Below are 17,101 nucleotides of genomic sequence, written 5' to 3'. Positions count from 1 at the left end.
ATTGGCCCGCGGCCCGGTGACGTAGCCTAATAGGATGCGAACGCACTGCGGGGGGAGGAACGGAGACAAAACGAGGAACCGGATTACCACTCCGCTCTCTCCGCCCGGTATTTTGCAGCCTGCTGCCGTCGGCTCCGCCCCAGGGCGGATCCCGGGGGAATTGCGACAACTGAGTGGTTGTGGGATTTAGGTCGCGGGTGGGTGGGGAACGGAGACCTAGGAGTCAGGCCCGTCTCTGGCATCGTGAAGTTTCCCTGACCTGGAATATCCTTATCTGGGCTTAAGTTTCCTTGAATTTTCGACCTTTTCTTCCCGCCTGCAGGACTGATTGTCGTCGTGAATGACCCGAGCAAGTTCCCCTTGCTCAACTAGTGGCTTGCAAACGGGGCGGGGCGGGGCTAGGCGGGAAAGCGGAAATACAGCAAGGAAATCTGGCTCCAGCTTCTTCCACCCCCACCCCGTCCACGTGTGCGCGCGCGCGCCCTGTCTGTGGTGGGCGGGGCCAGCCTGCGCGCGACCCCGCCCCTCCCTTCGCAAGACGCCGCGGCCCTGCGGGCGGGGGCTCCGGTCCGGGCTTTGGCTGCGGCCCCGGTATAGTAGCGGGGGCGGCGGCCGGGGGCAGCGCGGCTCCTTCCCTTGTTGTGTGTGTCGGTGCCTCCTCGCCATCTTGTTGCAAAGCCCTTTCTTGTCGGCGGGACTCTTGGGGGCCGCGGGGCGGGAGGCATCAGAAGGAAGCGAGAGAGGGAGGGGAAGGAGGGAGGCAGTGCAGCCTTTTTTTTTTGCATCAATGTTTTAAATTTGCAAATTTATATTTTGCAAATATTTTGGGAGACATTGATTTTTCTCCCTGTGCTCCCCCCCTCCCCGTTCTTTCCTGTGGAGTGCGCTGCGTCGCCCAGCCCTGTCGCCCCCCGGAGGTGGTCCCTCCCTCCTGCCCGCCCGCCAGCCTGACCTGTGCTTGGCTCGCGGGCCGCAGCCTCGGCCCCGGCGCGCCCCCGGCCGCTCTCGGCGCAATGAGCATAGAGACGCTACTGGAGGCGGCCCGCTTCCTGGAATGGCAAGCGCAGCAACAACAGAGAGCACGTGGTGAGCGGCCGGGCTGGGCCCCTGGGGCACGGGGGAAGGGGAGGCGAGTGACCCCGGCCCCCGAACGCACGCGAGACCTCAGGCAAACCCCCCTCCCCGGCGGCCCAAGAAGCCGGACTGTGCACAGCTCTCCGAAAGAGCCGCCGCCCGGAAGGAGTGATGTGGGCAGTTAAAATAATTAATGAATCCATTAACATGCAGCGAGGGACCCGGCTCCTGCGGGCACAGCCCCAGCTGCTTTTGCACCCTTGTGCACCTTCCACTGGGGGCTCCTTTAGCGTGGCCCGGCGGCGCCCTCCGTAGCTCTGAAGATGTGAGTCGGGGTGGGGTGGGGTGAAGTGAAGGATGATGTTTCGTGGAGGTGGCAGACCCGCGTGTGCGTGCGTGTGTGCACGGGGGATGTGTGATGGTGCCTCGGGGAGAGCGGATGCACGGACGTGTACCCGGACGTGTGTACAGCACACGAGTGGGCGTGTGTGTAACGAAGTGGGGGTGGGGATTACTCTACGCCGAACTGTTCTCCGGCTTCCCCTGCCCCGGCGGGAGGGTGCGGGGGGCGCTCCCGGCAGATCTACGCGCCGCTTGGGGCGGAGGCGGCCTTTGCAGAATGAAATGACATCGCGTGTCTTATGATCCTGGCCAGCCCCGCCTCACCCCGCCTCCCAGAGCCGGGCTGGGTCGCGCGTCAGGGGTTTGGGTGAAAGCTGGGCTGATTGGGTGTCTGTTAAACGGCCCGCGGGTCGCTGCGGGCAGCCCCCAGGGCCCCCTCCCAGCGCCCCGCTTTAGCCGGTGTGGAATGTGGCGTGTCTGCGCGTTCCAAACCCGCTCAGGGCTGGAATGTTGCGTGTGCCTGCGTTCCATGCCCGTTGGTTACACCGGGTGGTGACGTGGACGGGCCCCGCCCCCGACCACGTGCACGGGGGACACTCCCGCTGGGGACGGCTGGGCCTGGCCCCTCCTCGAAGCCAAGCGCTCGCCCCGAGGCGGGGCCTGGGCGGGGCTGGCGAGAGGCCTTGCGCCCGGTTGGGCCCTGGCCTCTGGGCATCTCCCGGGGAGAGCCTTTGCCCTGAGAAGGAGGAGCTGCGTTCACCTTTCGGTTCTCACCTGAATCTCTTGTATTTAATCCTGAGGCGAGGGAAACTCCGGCTCTCAGCCTGACAGGCTATTTAGAGTTCACATCTCCCCCCCCCCCCAAAAAAAATTCTCACCAGGCCTTCCTGCTGTGTCCCTTGTCACACTGTGGAATGAGCTGGGCTGAGAAGGGGCAAACTTCAGTGCTCCCTCAGGAGCATTTTAATGCCTCCTATCCCCGTGCGCCCTTGGTGTTGGTCCCTAGCTTCAGGGTGCTGCAGAAAAAAGGACTGAAAGGAAGGACCTCTGCTCTCCTGTCTGCTTCGAGGGCCTCAGCCTTGGACCAGTGTGTATGCAGTTTCCGTGGACTCTTGCGCTTTCTTTAGCCCTCCCAGAACCCCTCTGCCGGGTCTGTTGTGCTAAAGAGTGCTTCGCCCTCCTTTTTCTCTCTGCCTATTGTTGCTTCAATGATGAGTCATGCAGGAGGTAGTAGTGTGTTATGGGCGCGCTCGCGCGCGCGTCCGCACGGGCGCGCCTACAGCTCGTGTGGCTGCTGCCTCGGCTGGCGGGGGGGCGGGCGGGGAGGAGTGGAGTAGAGCGAAGCGCAGCCGGCTAGGGCGGGAGCAGTCCGCAGGCCGAGTAGAACCGACCTATGGGCCTCTCAAGGTCAAGAGTCACTGGAGATATTCTAGACCTAGATGCTTGGGTTTTACGGAGTTAATGGGCAGGGATATTCTCCCACACGCCCCTCCCCCCTTGCCTTTGGGGTCCAGAGCAGGGTCAAACAGTGGACAGTGCTGGTGGTGGCCCAGAATGCCCTGTGTGTAGTCCCAGTGGTGGAGGAAGGACTATGCACAAGGTTTGGAGGACTAAGTCATCTGCTGCCACCATCAACACAATTAAAAAGTGCCAGGTGTGTCCCAGCTGTGTATCAGGGGCTGTGCTCGAGGTGAACCAGACTGACTCTGCTCTTGCCTCCAGGGAGCCCTCTGTCGTTTCACCTGGCCTTACCTGAAGGCTGTGTGACCACATTGGGAAGGGGAGGAGACCCTCACTGTCTTGCCTCCCACCCTTTCCCAGTTAAGCCCAGAGCAGCCTATAGGATGGAATGGGATGATGAATGCAGCTCTGCCCAGAAACTGGGAAAAACTTCTCTGTCTAGAAATTGCAGAACCCTGTCTCCCCTCCAAGGGTTGAGAACTGGGGACAGGACAAATTCAACTGCTCAGTGGGCTTCTTGGTGCTGGATCAGGGGACTGTAGGGGATAAGTGGGTGCTGGAAAGCCAAAATCTGCTCCAAGAATTCATGTATACAGATGGCCAGACTTGTTCCCAGCAGTTTAATCAGCAAGATTCACTTTTTTTTCCCTCTTGAAGTTCTGTCCTTTGACTTGAAGCAGGAAGAATGGGAGCAATGAGGATGGGAAGTGAACCTGTTGATGGGAACTGCCTTCCTAGGCTATTACTTGACAGTCATCGCTGAAGGGGAATCTTATTGTCCATTCTCCCTTTCAATCTTCAGGGCAGGTTTCTTGGCCTAGACTAGACAGTTTGCTTACATAATGAACCCAAGAATGTGTGAGCCTGTGAGCATGTATGAGCAAGAGAAAGGAAGAAAGGACAAGCCCATCCTGATGCTCAGCAGGAGGACCTGGCCTAAGCCTATCATTCATGGAGGTGACTTGAACTAGACTCTACCTAAACTGGAGAGAGCTGGCCAGATTATCCAGATGCCTTGACCACATCCTGCCCTCCATCTGCCTTATATGCAAAGCTTCTTGGTACGCACGTGGAAGGGGACAGTGTTTGTGCCCTGGAAGACCTAGAAGAAGGCCATGCTGAATTCTTTGGGGGAGCATCTGAGTTAGAGCCAAGGGAGAGTATGCATGTGCCTATATGTGAGTGAGAGACAGCATGCACCTGTGAGTGTGCAGAACATTCTTTTAAAGAGACTCAACAGGTTGCTCCTGAAGGAGGCCCACTCACCACCAGTGTGCTTCCTCTTTCCAGTGCACTGGAGAGGGTCCCCGCTGGGTGGGAAGTGAGTCAGAGCTGGGGGGAAGGGGCAGGAACCTCCGTGAGCTGGCTGTGGCCTAGGGCAGCCTTCTCAAGGTTTATCATGCTGATCCAGGTATGGCAGAGCTTGACCATTCACCTGAGTCATTTCTGGCACCTGTAAGGTACATCTGCCAGGCTCTCTGGAAAAGAAGGTAGGGAAGGAGTCTGCTCTCTTTTAGGTGAGCTTTAGACTTGCTTTAAAATATGGGGTTTGAAAAATAAAAAATAAAATATGGTGTTGCCTTCAGTTTGAGTTCCTTCTCCCAGTGGAGCATTTGTCCCAAGACAATGAAAGTTTGTAAGTCAGAGGAGTGGAGGTGGGAGCTGTGTTGGGCCTTGTCCTGGGAGAAAGAACTGGCGATATTGAAGGCTGGGCTTGAGAGGGACCCTGGCTGGAACTCAGCAGGCTTCTTTGCCAGTGGTTTGGGGGAAGCTGCAGAGCAGCAAGCTGGTTTTCTCTGGTGCTGTAACATAAACCAGGGCTGGCAGGGAGAGGCCTGGGAGAACAAGGTCTTCCCTCATTGGAGCAGGCCTGTGCTGGCCTGGCAGCTCCTTTTCATAAAGAGCGGGGATGATAGGAAGAGGCCTACTGACTGGCAACCCTGAGCTCTGGCGGGTGGGAAACCTCTAAGCACTTCCCCTCAACTTCCTCCTTCCTCCTTCCTTCCTCTTTTTCCTCCCCAGGGAGGACGGCCCCGGTGGGGTGGTGTGTTTGGGGCGTGTCCACCGCCAGTGCTGTCAGCTGTGTTAGCACAGTGGTGAATGGAGGCAGGAGAAGAGGGCTGGTTGTCCAGCTCCTCCTAGCCTGGGGGTAGTCTAGCTCCTCAGAGGTCTTAGTGGCCTTAGTGGCTGGGCCTGGGAGAGGACCCAGTAACAGTGGAGGGATGAGGAGGGAACTGGGTGAAAGGCTCATCTTCCTGCTGGACTTTCAGCAGAGATACTGAAGGAAGTGATGGGTGAAGGTGGCTTGAGTCTGTGGCTTTACATGGCCTCTTCCAAAGAGCCCAACCTACCTTTCTGCTTGCCTCCTTTCTAGTTTTTTGCTGTGGGTGGTTTTGAGGATGAAGTGGGGCTGGGGGAAAGAAATTAGTCCCAACATGAGCAGGGGCAAGTGTGTTTGTTGAGTAGTCCTTGAGGAAATCAGAGGCCTTAAGACCTAGCCTGGGAGTCAAGAAGTTCTGGGCCATTTCCTCATGAAGTGCAGGTGATCTCCCTACCCTGCCTGTGACATGGGGGCTCTTGTGAGGATCCAGGGTGTGTCAGTGTATGTGAGAAGACACACGGTGAGCTTATGTTGACATAGCAAGTACAGAGCATTTGGCTAGGTGTCAAGAGACTTTGCTTTGTGATTCTCAATAAATCACTTTGGCTGTCTGAGCTCATTTATTGCATCTGTGAAATGAAGGTACTGCCTGCCCTTTACAAGGTACTTGGTCCCTATTGTGGAAGGCCTTCCACAGAAGCTAAGACCTGTCAGCACCCCCTCCATTCTCATAAGCTGGCTTCAGCACTCTTTCACGGTCTGGCCTCTGTCCAGCTCTCCAGCCTCCGTATCTGTCCCTCTAGGCTCCTCAGCCCCCTTTGGTCCTGACTCCTGCACATCAGTCCCTCTCCCCTCAAGCTATAGCTGCATAGGTTGCCCAGCCTGCAGTGTCCTCTCTCATTGCTCTGCTCTGCACTCTCCGTTGGCAGGGGCCAAGCCTGCTTTCTTAGTTCACTACTATTTCCTGGGCATGAATTTACCCAGTGCCTGGCTGGACACGGTTGCATATGTGTGCTATCTCAGGGCGGGCAGGGGTGTCACTGAGCGCTGACTGGGTTAGGGTCAGAGGATGGCTTAGGGTCGGAGAAGGTACAACAAATGCCTGGGACAGTTGGCCCCCCTGAGACCCCCCCCCCCTTGTATTCTCTCTGCATAGAGGAGCAGGAGCGGCTTCGCTTGGAGAGGGAGCGAGAGCAGGAGCAGAAGAAGGCCAGGCTGGCACATGCTCTGCCCGTGGAAGAACCCCGAATTGAGGCACCACCCCTGCCCCTGTCTCCCCCAGCACCCCCACCAGCACCCCCACCCCCACTTGCCACCCCCACCCCACTGACTGTCATTCCTATTCCTGTAGTGACCAACTCCCCCCACCCACTGCCCCCACCCCCACCGCTGCCCCCTGCAGCTCAGCCTCTGCCCCTGGCACCTCGGCAACCAGCCCTGGTCAGCACCCCTGGACTCAGCATTAAGGAGCCTGCCCCGCTGCCTCCCAGGCCTCAGGTGCCCACCCCTGCTCCCCTCCTGCTGGACTCGAAGACCACCGTTGCTCCCACTGGCAGCCCCAAGCCTTTGCAACCCCTTCCTACGCCCATCTTGACCATAGCGCCGCACCCAGGAGTCCAGCCTCAGCTGGCCCCCCAGCAGCCACCCCCACCCACGCTTGGGACCCTGAAGTTGGCACCAGCTGAAGAAGTGAAATCCAGTGAACAGAAGAAGAGGCCTGGGGGGTGAGTGGGATGTGGCAGAGTTGGGGCTGGTGGGATGGAGAAAACTGTCTACACTCTGGGCTGTGTGTGCAAGAGCAGATCCCCTACCTAGGTAGCCCCTCTAGGCATGCCCTGCCCAACCCTGGAGTGCCTCTTCTATTTGGATACATTCTCTCGGTGCCTGTTTTTCTTCTGGGAATGAATGGCCATTGCTGTCTGTTTTCAGGCTTCTGTCATCTCTGACCTCCCTCCAACGCTAGCGTGCTTACTGCATTTCCAAGCCTTTGGGCAGAGTATTGGATTATGGGCCTCTTGGGTAGAGGGCTTCTGAGTCCCAGGTCACTTCTGTCTCCTCATAGTTTGTCACGTAGGATGGAGGGTTACAGATGTGGCGGCGAACCCCCCCCCCCCCCATCGCTGCTCTCAAATGTTGAAGACTAAAAGCCTGTGGAATGGGGTGGGGGTGGCAGTGGGGATCAGGAAGGCCGCCTAATCAGGCCCTCCTCCCTGAGCCTCCTGTCTGTCTGGGTTTCAGGATCGGAACCAGAGAAGTCCACAACAAATTGGAGAAAAACAGGTGTGTGTGCGTGCGTATGTGACTCTGGGCCCGCCTGCTCCTGGACTCCCCCTCTTTGAGCCCCTCCAGATCTCCCCTTGGTCCCTCCCTCCCCGCCGCCAGCCCCTGCCTTCTTGGGCGCTGGCTGACCAGCGCTCACTCCCTCTCCCTAGGAGGGCCCATCTGAAGGAATGCTTTGAGACCCTGAAGCGCAACATCCCCAACGTGGACGACAAGAAAACCTCCAATCTGAGCGTGCTGCGGACGGCGCTGCGGTACATCCAGGTATGGGGGAAGAAAAAGCAGAGGAAGGTGGGCGGTGCCGGGTTGGCCACAGCGCCTGCTTCCTCCCGGCTCCACAGCCCTCCTTCCCTCCCTCCCTCCCGCGCTCGCCTGCCGGCTCCCCCGCCCGCCTCCACGCGGGCGCTGAGCACATGGCCCCGGTGACGTCAGCGGGGCTCCCAGCCCAGGAGGGAGCGGATGGAAAGGCGCGCGTGCGCGGGAGAGAGGCGGTGCTCGGCTCCCCTAAGCCCCATTTCCCTGTGCGGCGTGTCTATGCGGACTCCACGCCCGCAAGACACTGAGACTCTTGCTGTAGGTTCACGGAACCTCAGTGTCCGCTGCCGGACCCCCCTTGGCCTGTGCTAGCACTCAGCGGGCGCCGCCCCCCCCCCCGTGTCTCCCCGCCCACAGTGCCTGGTGCCCCAGTGGCTGGGCGGGGGGATCCTGGGTGTGGCCTCACGTCCACCCTGCGGCGCGCAGGTTAAGGCCCCCACTTTTACCCCTGAAGGGCTAAGAGCATTTTGGCATGTGCATTAACGTGCTGTAACCCCGAGTTTGGGAGTTGGGGACTGCGGCGGTCTGATAGCACTGAGGTCACTGAATCTTAAAACATCGCGCTTTCCTTTCGCCCGAGTTAAAGGGGTCCCCTTTTTTAGGGAACCCACCTGACTGTGTCTCCTCCCTTTGGGCACTGGCTGCGCTGTGCAGATTGGGAGACTGCCAGATAGGACAGTTGTCTTGACGGCTGGAGTTTCGGTTTCCCTGGAAACCGCGGAGGGTTCCACGTGCTGTGGAGGCCATAGGGGGATGGGGCGGACGGTCACGCTCGGCTTCCGCGGCGCGCCGTTGGGGTTATGGGAGGGACTTAGGGCTTCCAGCCGCGCGGGGCAGGGTGAGGTAGGTTGAGCCTCAGCTAGTTGTCCCTCTCGGCTCACTTGAGCAGCCTTGGGGAGCTTTGGGGGGCTGGGCGGTGTCAAAGCCTCCATGGGAGCGCTTGTAAAGCTAGTCGAAGGTGAGCTACCACACCCTGGGTCCCAGCCTTAAAGTAACCGGAGCCTGACTTGGCGGAGGGCGGAGGTGCTGCTTCCCTGTGCCAACCGGTGGCTCCCTACGCCTCCCGCAAACGTGCGCCTTTCCGCCCGCCCTCCTGAGCAGGGAAGAGGGCCTGGCGCCCCTCCAGGTCGCTTCCCGGCAGCTGTAGGGGCGGGGTCGGGCAGGCGGATTGGCTCAGCCGAGCGTGGGGCGGAGCTCCTGGGCGTGGAGGGAGGGTGCGGCCCGCTGCGAGTGACGCAGCGTAGCCGGCCCCGCGTGGGTGCACAAGTGCTCTAAGAGGGGCGGGGCGGGGCGGGGCGGGGCGGGGCCTGGCCTGGCCTGCGCCTCGTGACCCGGGCTCCGCTTGCGGAGGGTCCCACTGAGGCCAGGAAGATAGGGCAGGGTGCTTGTTTTCAGTATATTTTTGTACAGTTTAGGCTTAGGTGTAATTTTCATAGCTTCAGCCATGCAGTGCCCTTAACAAATCGCTGTGGATATGCTGTGGCATTTTTTTATGGATACCAGTTTCCTCTTGTGAATGATGATGCTAAATAGGAAGAACAGTGCCATTGAGATATTAGGGTGATTGAAATTGTTAGTAGAAGTAATTTGCAGCAGTCTAAACATTAACTTAATAGGAATTAGTGAGAAGGAATGCCAAGTTCTTTTGGTTTTTTTTTTTTTTTTTTGGTACCGGGGATCGAACTCTGGACCTTATGCTTGCGAGGCAGGCGGCAGAACCACTGAGCTAAATCCCCGGCCCAATGGCAGGTTCTTTATAGTTGCATGCTTGGGGAGAGGAGACTTGCATAACACCTGGATTTGAAAATAAATTGGAAGAGGATTCAGTGGGAGCTGCAGAGTGAAGCTCCTTAGGACTAGGCCTGGGCTGAATAAGGGAGTGGAAGCTATCCCAAACTATCTGTAAGGGATGCTTGTCTTATAATAAAAGCAGAAACAGTAAATTCGTAAGACTCGAAACCCTCAACTGACCATCACTTGTTGATTTATTCTTTCAAGCTCTTTTAACTAGACTCTGGGTCTGCTTCTGAGGATACAGTGGAAAGCAAAGAAAGGTTAGGCTTTTGTCCTCCTAGGTTTGGTCTCCTGGCAGATTGTTAACATGGGAACACGCAGAGGACTGCCAGGAGAGCACAGTGGGGATGGGGTGGCAGAATCTGTTTTGGAGCCAGGCATGGTGGTGCACACCTGTGATCCTAGCACTCAGGACACTGAAGAAAGAGGATCACCACAAGTCAAGAGGCTGGCCTGGGCTACATAGTGAATTCAAGACCAGCCTGCTCTATATAGGGGAAGAAAATCTGGGGGAGTTAGGGAAGTTGTTGGCTGAGGAATTTTCAAAATGAAACCATTAGGGTAAATAAGACAAAGTGGAGGACAGAGAGCCCCACACAGGCCGGTTTCTCTAGCAGGAGGGAAGATGATTTTTTTTTTTGCTTTTTGGTTTTGGTACCGGGGATTGAACTCGGGTCCTTGCGCTTGCGCAGCAGGCAGCGAAACCACTGAGCTAAATCCCCGGCCTGAAAATGTTTTTTTGAAAGTAAAAAGATGGTTAAGAGCATTGGCATTCAATAAGAGTTAAAAGTTGGGGGGCTGGGGATTTAGCTCAGTGGTTCTGGCGCCTGCCTCACAAGCGCAAGGACCCGAGTTCGATCCCCGGTACCAAAAAAAAAAGTCCTGGAGAGAGCAGTAGGGCAGGGCAGACTAAGGGTGTTGTTAGTGTGTTGAGAGAAGGAGGCTATAGGAAGGCAGTAGTCCCTAGGTAGACAGTATAGCCTTGCTTGGATGTGGTAAAGGACTTGAAGAAAGCGCCAGTGAAGTGGAAAGACACGGGAAGAGTAGGCATGCGATCAAGTAGGCTAGGGGTAGGCAAGGAAAGGCCTTTCCTGCTCTTTCTAGTAGAAATAAGTAGAGCAGGTTAAACTTAACATCGGGATGATAGATGGGGGCTGTGTGGCCTGGGACTGGTGTCAAATATGTCAAGACTGGTATAGTGCATGGCTCTGTATGGGTTATGCACCCATTAATCGTTTGAGGCATCACTGGTGAGGTCAGAAATACAGTTCAGCGCTGCTGGAGAAGCGTGGGGGGTTGGGATTGAAAGTGTTGCCTAGTCAAGAAAAGCTGCTACACAATAGCAGAACTGCCTCCAGGCGGGGGAGATTCAGGTTTTCCAAGTCCCTGCCATTCCCTCTGCTGGGAAGGAGAGACAGGACAAAGGTGGGAACTGGGACACTCACCAGGAAGTGGCACACTGCTGGGCACAGTGGTCCTGGCCACTGCTAGGGTCAAGGGTGTAAACTAACTATATAACAATCTTTATCTATAATTGCAGAGTGAACAAAGAGTGTGTATTGAGCTGGACAGACAGAACACACACAAGACGGTGTAGTGGTTTGTAGGAGAGCCTGTGTCTGACTAAGCCCCGTCTGAGTCATGCCCAAATGTGTGGTATAGGTGCTAAGAAGTGCTCTGAGGCAGCAGGCTGAGGACAGACCATGGAGGCCACCAGGTGTGGTCTTGGAGCAGGAGCATGAAAGACCTAGGGATGAAGGAGGCAGGATCTGAGTGTGAGCATCCAGGCAGTCAGGATTCCCAAGGAAAAACCAAAACAAATCAGAGTTTGGATTGAGAAGAGCCTGTGGACTCCTCGACTGGCAGGCTTGGAAGCTGGGCGCTCAGGAGCAGGTTGAGGGAGCGGCTGCCCTGTCTGGTGGACACAGCAGTCACAACTTGCCTAGGTGAGGAGAGCTGCCTGCAGGGAGGCCTGTGAGATGGAGAAGAGTTGGGCTCATGAAGTATCTATCAGTCAGGACTTTTGTGTGGAGGGGAACTGAGAGGCGAGACCAGAGCTGGCCTTCTGGAGCTGCTGCTGATCCTGTCAGGAAACTAGAGTGATCCCCCAGTGTGAGAGCCCCAGCACTTGGCACCTGCCTACCTGAGGGGTTTGCACCTGACGGGTGGAAGGTTGTTGAAGTCAAGAAGAGGACACCGTGGATTAGGGACCCCTCTGTTTTGGGGAAGTGGGCAACATTGGTGTGGTGGGATGGGCTGACCTGAAACCTGTGGATGAGAACAGAAGTCTCTCCAGGGGTGCTTAGAGTCAGTGGGTGCTGTCGAGCTCATTTCTTACTGAACAGTGGCCATATTCCACGGTTGGGGATTCATGCTGGGGAGTCTGTGGGAAGGTGCTGGGCAGGAAGCGGTGTGTTACCATTGTATCTCAGAGGCAGTGCAGGTGCAGGTAGGTGCCATGGGAAGTAGCCAGGATGTTGGAGGGGGGTGCAGAGCCAGCAGCTTCTGGGAAAGAGAGGGAGGCAGGTCACGGCTAAGAGGAACGGATGATGTCACAGAATCAAGTGGGTCATCTTCCAGTGATGATATACTTACCGAAGGGACAGGTGAATGATTAGGTGGCGAGAAGTGCAGGATCGCGTAGGTTCTTTGGAGAATAGGTTTCAAGGAGGGTAGCACAGGACATTGGTGACTGAGTGGAACAGAGTGAATGGCATTGGAGGCCTTGGACATGAGGCTGGAAGGTAGAAAGGCTGTGAGGAGAGATGGGGCAGTCTCTTCCTCTGAGGAGGTGAAGCCTCAGGACCAAGTCAAGGTGTGTGTGTGTGTGTGGTGCGGAAGACCCCCACACACACACCATACTTGGATCAGGACTAGCTTGGACCTGTGCACCTGCCTGGAAGCCCTCCGTGCCTAGGGTGCTGGGCCTCATTGGGGAGAGCCATGGAGCAGGAGGCAGGCATGATCTCTAGCAGCCTCTGTTGGGTGTCCTGTTGTCCCTTGTCCTGGTTGCTGTACCCTGGTCTGTGTGGGCTGGCTGGGATGGGATGGGATTTGAGGTTCAGTGGGCCGCTCCTGCTCATGGTGTCCTGTTGTCCCTGCCCTTTCCCCCAGTCGCTGAAGAGAAAGGAGAAGGAGTATGAGCATGAGATGGAGCGGCTGGCACGGGAGAAGATTGCCACCCAGCAGCGGCTGGCAGAGCTCAAGCATGAGCTGAGCCAGTGGATGGACATGCTAGAGATTGACCGTGTGCTCCGGCAGACGGGCCAGCCTGAGGATGACCAGGCTTCCACCTCGACAGCCTCTGGTGAGCCCCAGCCCCGACACTCTCCCCACCACCCTCAGATATCCCTACTGCAGATTTTGTCCCTTGATCTTTGTCCCTTGTCCAGGTTTTTGCCTGCTAGAAAATATACCCCTTGCCCCGGCCCCATTATATCCCCAAGCCCCCACAGGCATCTGTGCCTCTAACCACCTGTTTCCCAAGCCCTTCTGACCTGCTCCCTGGCCCATGTTCCCTGCAGAAGGTGAGGACAACATAGACGAGGATATGGAGGAGGACCGGGCGGGCCTGGGCCCACCTAAGCTGAGCCATCGTCCCCAGCCGGAGCTGCTGAAGTCTGCCCTGCCTCCCCCCAGCACCGCCCCAACGCCTCTGCCTCCCCACCCGCACCCTCACCCAGTGGCACTGTCTCCTGCCCATCTGCCTGTGCAGCAGCAGCCGCCACAGCAGAAGACCCCTCTGCCAGCTCCTCCCCCACCAACCACCCCTGCCCAGACACTGGTACCAGCTCCTGCTCATCTGGTGGCCACAGCTGGGGGTGGCTCCACGGTCATTGCCCACACGGCTACCACCCATGCTTCAGTCATCCAGACTGTGAACCATGTCCTACAGGGGCCAGGTGGCAAGCACATCGCCCACATTGCCCCCTCGGCCCCCAGCCCTGCTGTGCAGCTGGCACCTGCCACACCGCCCATTGGCCACATCACAGTGCACCCTGCTGCCCTCAACCATGTGGCCCACCTCAGCTCCCAGCTGCCCTTGTACCCACAGCCTGTGGCAGTGAGCCAGCCCGTGGCGGTGAGCCACATTGCCCACACACTCTCACACCAGCAAGTGAACGGCACAGCTGGGCTGGGGCCCCCAGCCACCGTTATGGCGAAGCCAGCTGTGGGGGCCCAGGTGGTGCACCACCCCCAGCTGGTGGGCCAGACAGTGCTCAACCCTGTGACAATGGTCACTATGCCTTCCTTCCCGGTCAGCACGCTCAAGCTGGCTTGAGGATGAGGCCACTCAGAGGCCCCCAGTGGGGGCAGGGAGGGGGACCTTTCCCCCACTCTCCCACCCACCAGCTCCACACATTCCAGCCAGGCCCATGCCCGCCCGACCCATGCCACCCCCAGGCCTCCTAGGGGAAAGGGGTGCAAAGACTCTGAGCCAGGGGAGGGAGGGGCCCCCCAGGGAGTTGGGGGCAGGGCAGGGGGTTACTCTGCTGTACCAGGACTTGATAAAATAACTGATGAAGATGCTCATGGACATGCCACCTGTCTGGCCTGGTGCCAACTCCATTGCTGCTCCTGCCTCCCTATCCTGTACCCTGAAATCAGTGCAAAGTGGCGTCATGTTCCCTGGCTTCTCCTTGCCCTGCCTGCCTTCCTGTGCTGCTGCTGCTGCTGCTGCTGCTATTGCTGTGTCTGGTGAGGTGACTGAGTGCCCAGGCCTTCCCTCTCCAGCATCAGTGTTCTCCCAGGCCTTTAGATGAGGGGCAGGGAAACAACAGAAGCCACTTGGCCCAGAAGGCTGGGTGGAGATGGGGTTGATGAGGGGTCCTGCTCTGAGTACTAGTGACAGATCCCAGGAGGCAGGTGTCCAGGTGTGGGACCCTCTGATCCACCTGCAGTCACTGTGATTTGTTACAGTAGAAACTACTTAAAACAATTCCCTGCCAACAATAACCCCCACGCTGTTGCCATGCTTCTCAACCCCTGCTGCTGGGCTCTTGGCCTGAGGGCAGGCTGAGGTTAGGCTTGGGTGTCATGCTTCCCAACTCTCCCTGCTGCCTGGGTCTGACTTGGGAGGAGCACTACTCTAGACCCCTGTCCCAGTCCTTGGGCTTGGCTTTTCACCTTTAGAAGGCAGTGAAGAGGTGCTGTCTGGTGTTCACTCTCGTGGTTCCCCAATTTGCTCGGGGTGGGACATTTCTCCAAGGAATAAGGGGGTGTGGGCACCTCTCCTCTAGCCTGAGAGGCGTGGCAGCAGCTGATCATGGTCCCAGGAACTGAGAAGCCACATTGTTGAGACATCAGGAAGTTAAAATGCAGGTGTTTGGCCAAAGCCCTGAGCCCCTCCCCAAACAGGCCCTGGAGCCCTATAGAGGATCCAGCTGGGCCAAAGCTGGGAGTCATCAAGACGAGTGGCTGCTGCTCTGCCTGTGTCACCTTTCCCAGATCCCTGTTTCTGCAGTGGGCAGGTTTGAAGGTCCCTCCCTTGTGTGAGGAAAGGGCTTTAACTGGATCAAGGACAGGGCTGAGCTTGGGGTAGGAAGTGAGGGGCCCTGTCTTGGGGATGCTGTGGTCCTTGCCTCTGCAGACTGCTTTGGCTTTTTATGTGGATATTTATTACAAGTGGCCTTGTGTCAGACACACTCAGTTACACGCACGCATGCACATTCAGCTCCCCACTGGACACCCACCAATGGCCTTTCAGTGTAGGGGGAGGAAGCCAGTGTTCCTAGATACGGAGTTTGCACTTTTGGGGGACAGGCAAGGGGACCAGGAGGGGAGAACTCAGGATCCTCTGGAGTGCCCTGCTGGCGGGCACTAAGGAGGCCAGCAAAGGTCTTGAATACATTCTCTTGAAATGACCCCTTAGAGGCCTAAGAACTCCCAGTTCCTTCCTGCTCCTGGAGACTTCCCAGGGGATGTCTATCTCCCTGAGATGGGGAAAGGGCAACCTAAGATTAGGTCTCCACCCTGCTGCCCCAGCCCAGCAACCTCATTCCCCCAAGCTGGCTGCCTTCCTGCAGCTGCAGCCACCTCCACTGACACCTTGGCTTTGGGGGCCGGCTTCAGTGTCCTTGTGACAATGGAAAGCAGTCTGGTGCCGGCAGTCAGAGCACTTTGGGGAACCCCCGTCCCCCTTCACCTCTCCCTGCATCCTAAGGCCAGTTGCAGAGTTCAAACCACCGTGTTGGCCAGTTGCCCTCGGGCCACACAGATACCTCATCATCCACCTAGTTCCCCCCATACCCCTGCCCCCAAGTGGGGGCTTCCAAATCTAGTGCCGAATGACTATGTCCAGATTGGTGATGATGGGTGTTGTTGCTGTTGTTTTTGTTGTTTGTGAACGCTGTGATGCTGTGTGCCCAAGTGGGCAGCCACCTCCTAGCCCTTCCTTGGGCATCTCCCCTCTGAGAGCTGTTAGGACCATATCTGTCCTCACCCAGTGGGACCGCCTGGCCCTTCCCTCCCTAGCCCTTCCAGCCTGGGACAGAAACACACACACACACACACACACACACACACACACCACTTTACCTCTCATGCTTGTACTTAACCTTTGGTGTTCAGATTGGCTCACTGGCTGGGAGTCTTTACCTCGGGGAGAGGGGGAGGGTGGTTCCTTGGGGGGCCAAAGAAGGGCAGGGAATTCCTGGAGTGTAGTTGGGTCACCAGAACCCCTGCTCTCTGGAAACAGCTGCTTCTCCCCCCATCCCAGGGTCCCATCCCCAACCCCAAAGAGGTGGCCCTTGTTTACAGTGAGGACTCGGTCACTGTGTCTCCGTTTCCTGAAATATAAACTGTAGCGACCCCAGACTGTAGAGATTTTTATGTGTTTGGATACATCTGCTGTGTGGGAAAAAAAAAAAAACTACAAAAACCCTAATTTTGTACATATTGTATTTTTACTATTGAACTGTATTCTAGTGGCTGTTCATGCTCCAAGACTTTAGGTATTGAGACATGAACACTATCCATGTAATAAGCACTTGCCTGGAATAAAATATAAAGCTGAAATAAACCTGCACTGAAATCTGAAATGGAGCTGCAAGCCTGCAGCATTTGAGTCATTTTATTGCAAAAGGAGGCAGTGACCTGAAGGGAAACCCATCCAGTCAGAAGTAGCAAGGGACAGCCTGTCCTTAGACCACAGGCAGAAAGTTTTAGAAAAAGACTTCAGAAAAAAGACTGCCTTTTTCTGAATCTATGGCTCAAATTCTGAGACTTGAGTTCTGGTCTTACGTGTTTGCAAAGCTTTATACTTCCTCAGTTTCTACAAATATTATCTTGTTTCATCTTTTCACAGCCCAGTGGAGTAAATAAGCCGAGAGCTAGCCCATTTTGGCCGATAAGGAAGCAGGTTTCAGGTGGCCCAGTGACTTGTTAAGTCACATGGTTGTGTGGGACCTGGTGAGTACTAGTCAGATCTCACTTTGGTGCAGAATTTGTCCCCTAGCATTTGGCACCCTTGGGTGCTGCCAGACCCAGTGGGAAGGCAGGATCTGGGCACAGAAGTTGAGAAGCCACTTTGGGGATTGTAGTCATAGCAAGGAGGGAAGTTGGATGATAGTGGTGGGGTGTTTGTCCACAAAGCTATCCTGTCTTTTTTTTTTAATTTTTAAAAATTTTTTTATTTTTTATTTATTTATTTTTCCTGTCTTCTTTTGAGACAGGATCTTGCTCTGTAATTCAGGGTCGCTTTGAACTATGTGGCCCAAGCTGGTCTCAAACTTG

General features: G+C 56.5%; 1 protein-coding gene and 1 long non-coding RNA gene across 2 annotated transcripts; one reads left to right on the top strand and one right to left on the bottom strand.

Moving 5' to 3' along the window:
- Positions 1-496: 496 nt before the first annotated feature.
- Mnt (MAX network transcriptional repressor) lies at positions 497-16,407 on the top strand. The gene is made up of 6 exons (XM_004857183.4): positions 497-1,086; positions 6,135-6,702; positions 7,217-7,258; positions 7,411-7,522; positions 12,482-12,674; positions 12,892-16,407. Exons 1-6 carry the CDS (start codon positions 1,014-1,016, stop codon positions 13,647-13,649), a joined length of 1,746 nt encoding a protein of 581 aa, XP_004857240.1. The 5' UTR covers positions 497-1,013; the 3' UTR covers positions 13,650-16,407.
- Positions 10,902-12,483, bottom strand: LOC147823858 (uncharacterized). Its single transcript, XR_015443299.1, has 2 exons — positions 11,963-12,483; positions 10,902-11,872 (listed from the first exon to the last, which is right to left on the bottom strand). It is a non-coding gene; the product is annotated as an uncharacterized LOC147823858 (long non-coding RNA).
- Positions 16,408-17,101: the final 694 nt, after the last annotated feature.

This window comes from Heterocephalus glaber, unplaced genomic scaffold (assembly GCF_053883595.1).
Source record: "Heterocephalus glaber isolate CG9 unplaced genomic scaffold, H.glaber_assembly_v1.0 deba00001564, whole genome shotgun sequence".
In the NCBI taxonomy this organism is placed as follows: Eukaryota; Metazoa; Chordata; class Mammalia; order Rodentia; family Bathyergidae; genus Heterocephalus; species Heterocephalus glaber.
The sequence above is the reverse complement of the archived record's forward strand: the minus strand, read 5'-3'. Positions and strand labels throughout refer to the sequence as shown.

What these genes read in the sequence shown, in the direction of transcription:
- Mnt (XM_004857183.4), top strand. Translation starts at nt 1,014, where the DNA reads ATGAGCATAGAGACGCTACTGGAGGCGGCCCGCTTCCTGGAATGGCAA. An exon ending in GCAACAACAGAGAGCACGTG is followed by an intron (nt 1,087 to 6,134) that starts GTGAGCGGCCGG and finishes CTCTCTGCATAG; the next exon opens with AGGAGCAGGAGCGGCTTCGC. An exon ending in TTCCACCTCGACAGCCTCTG is followed by an intron (nt 12,675 to 12,891) that starts GTGAGCCCCAGC and finishes TGTTCCCTGCAG; the next exon opens with AAGGTGAGGACAACATAGAC.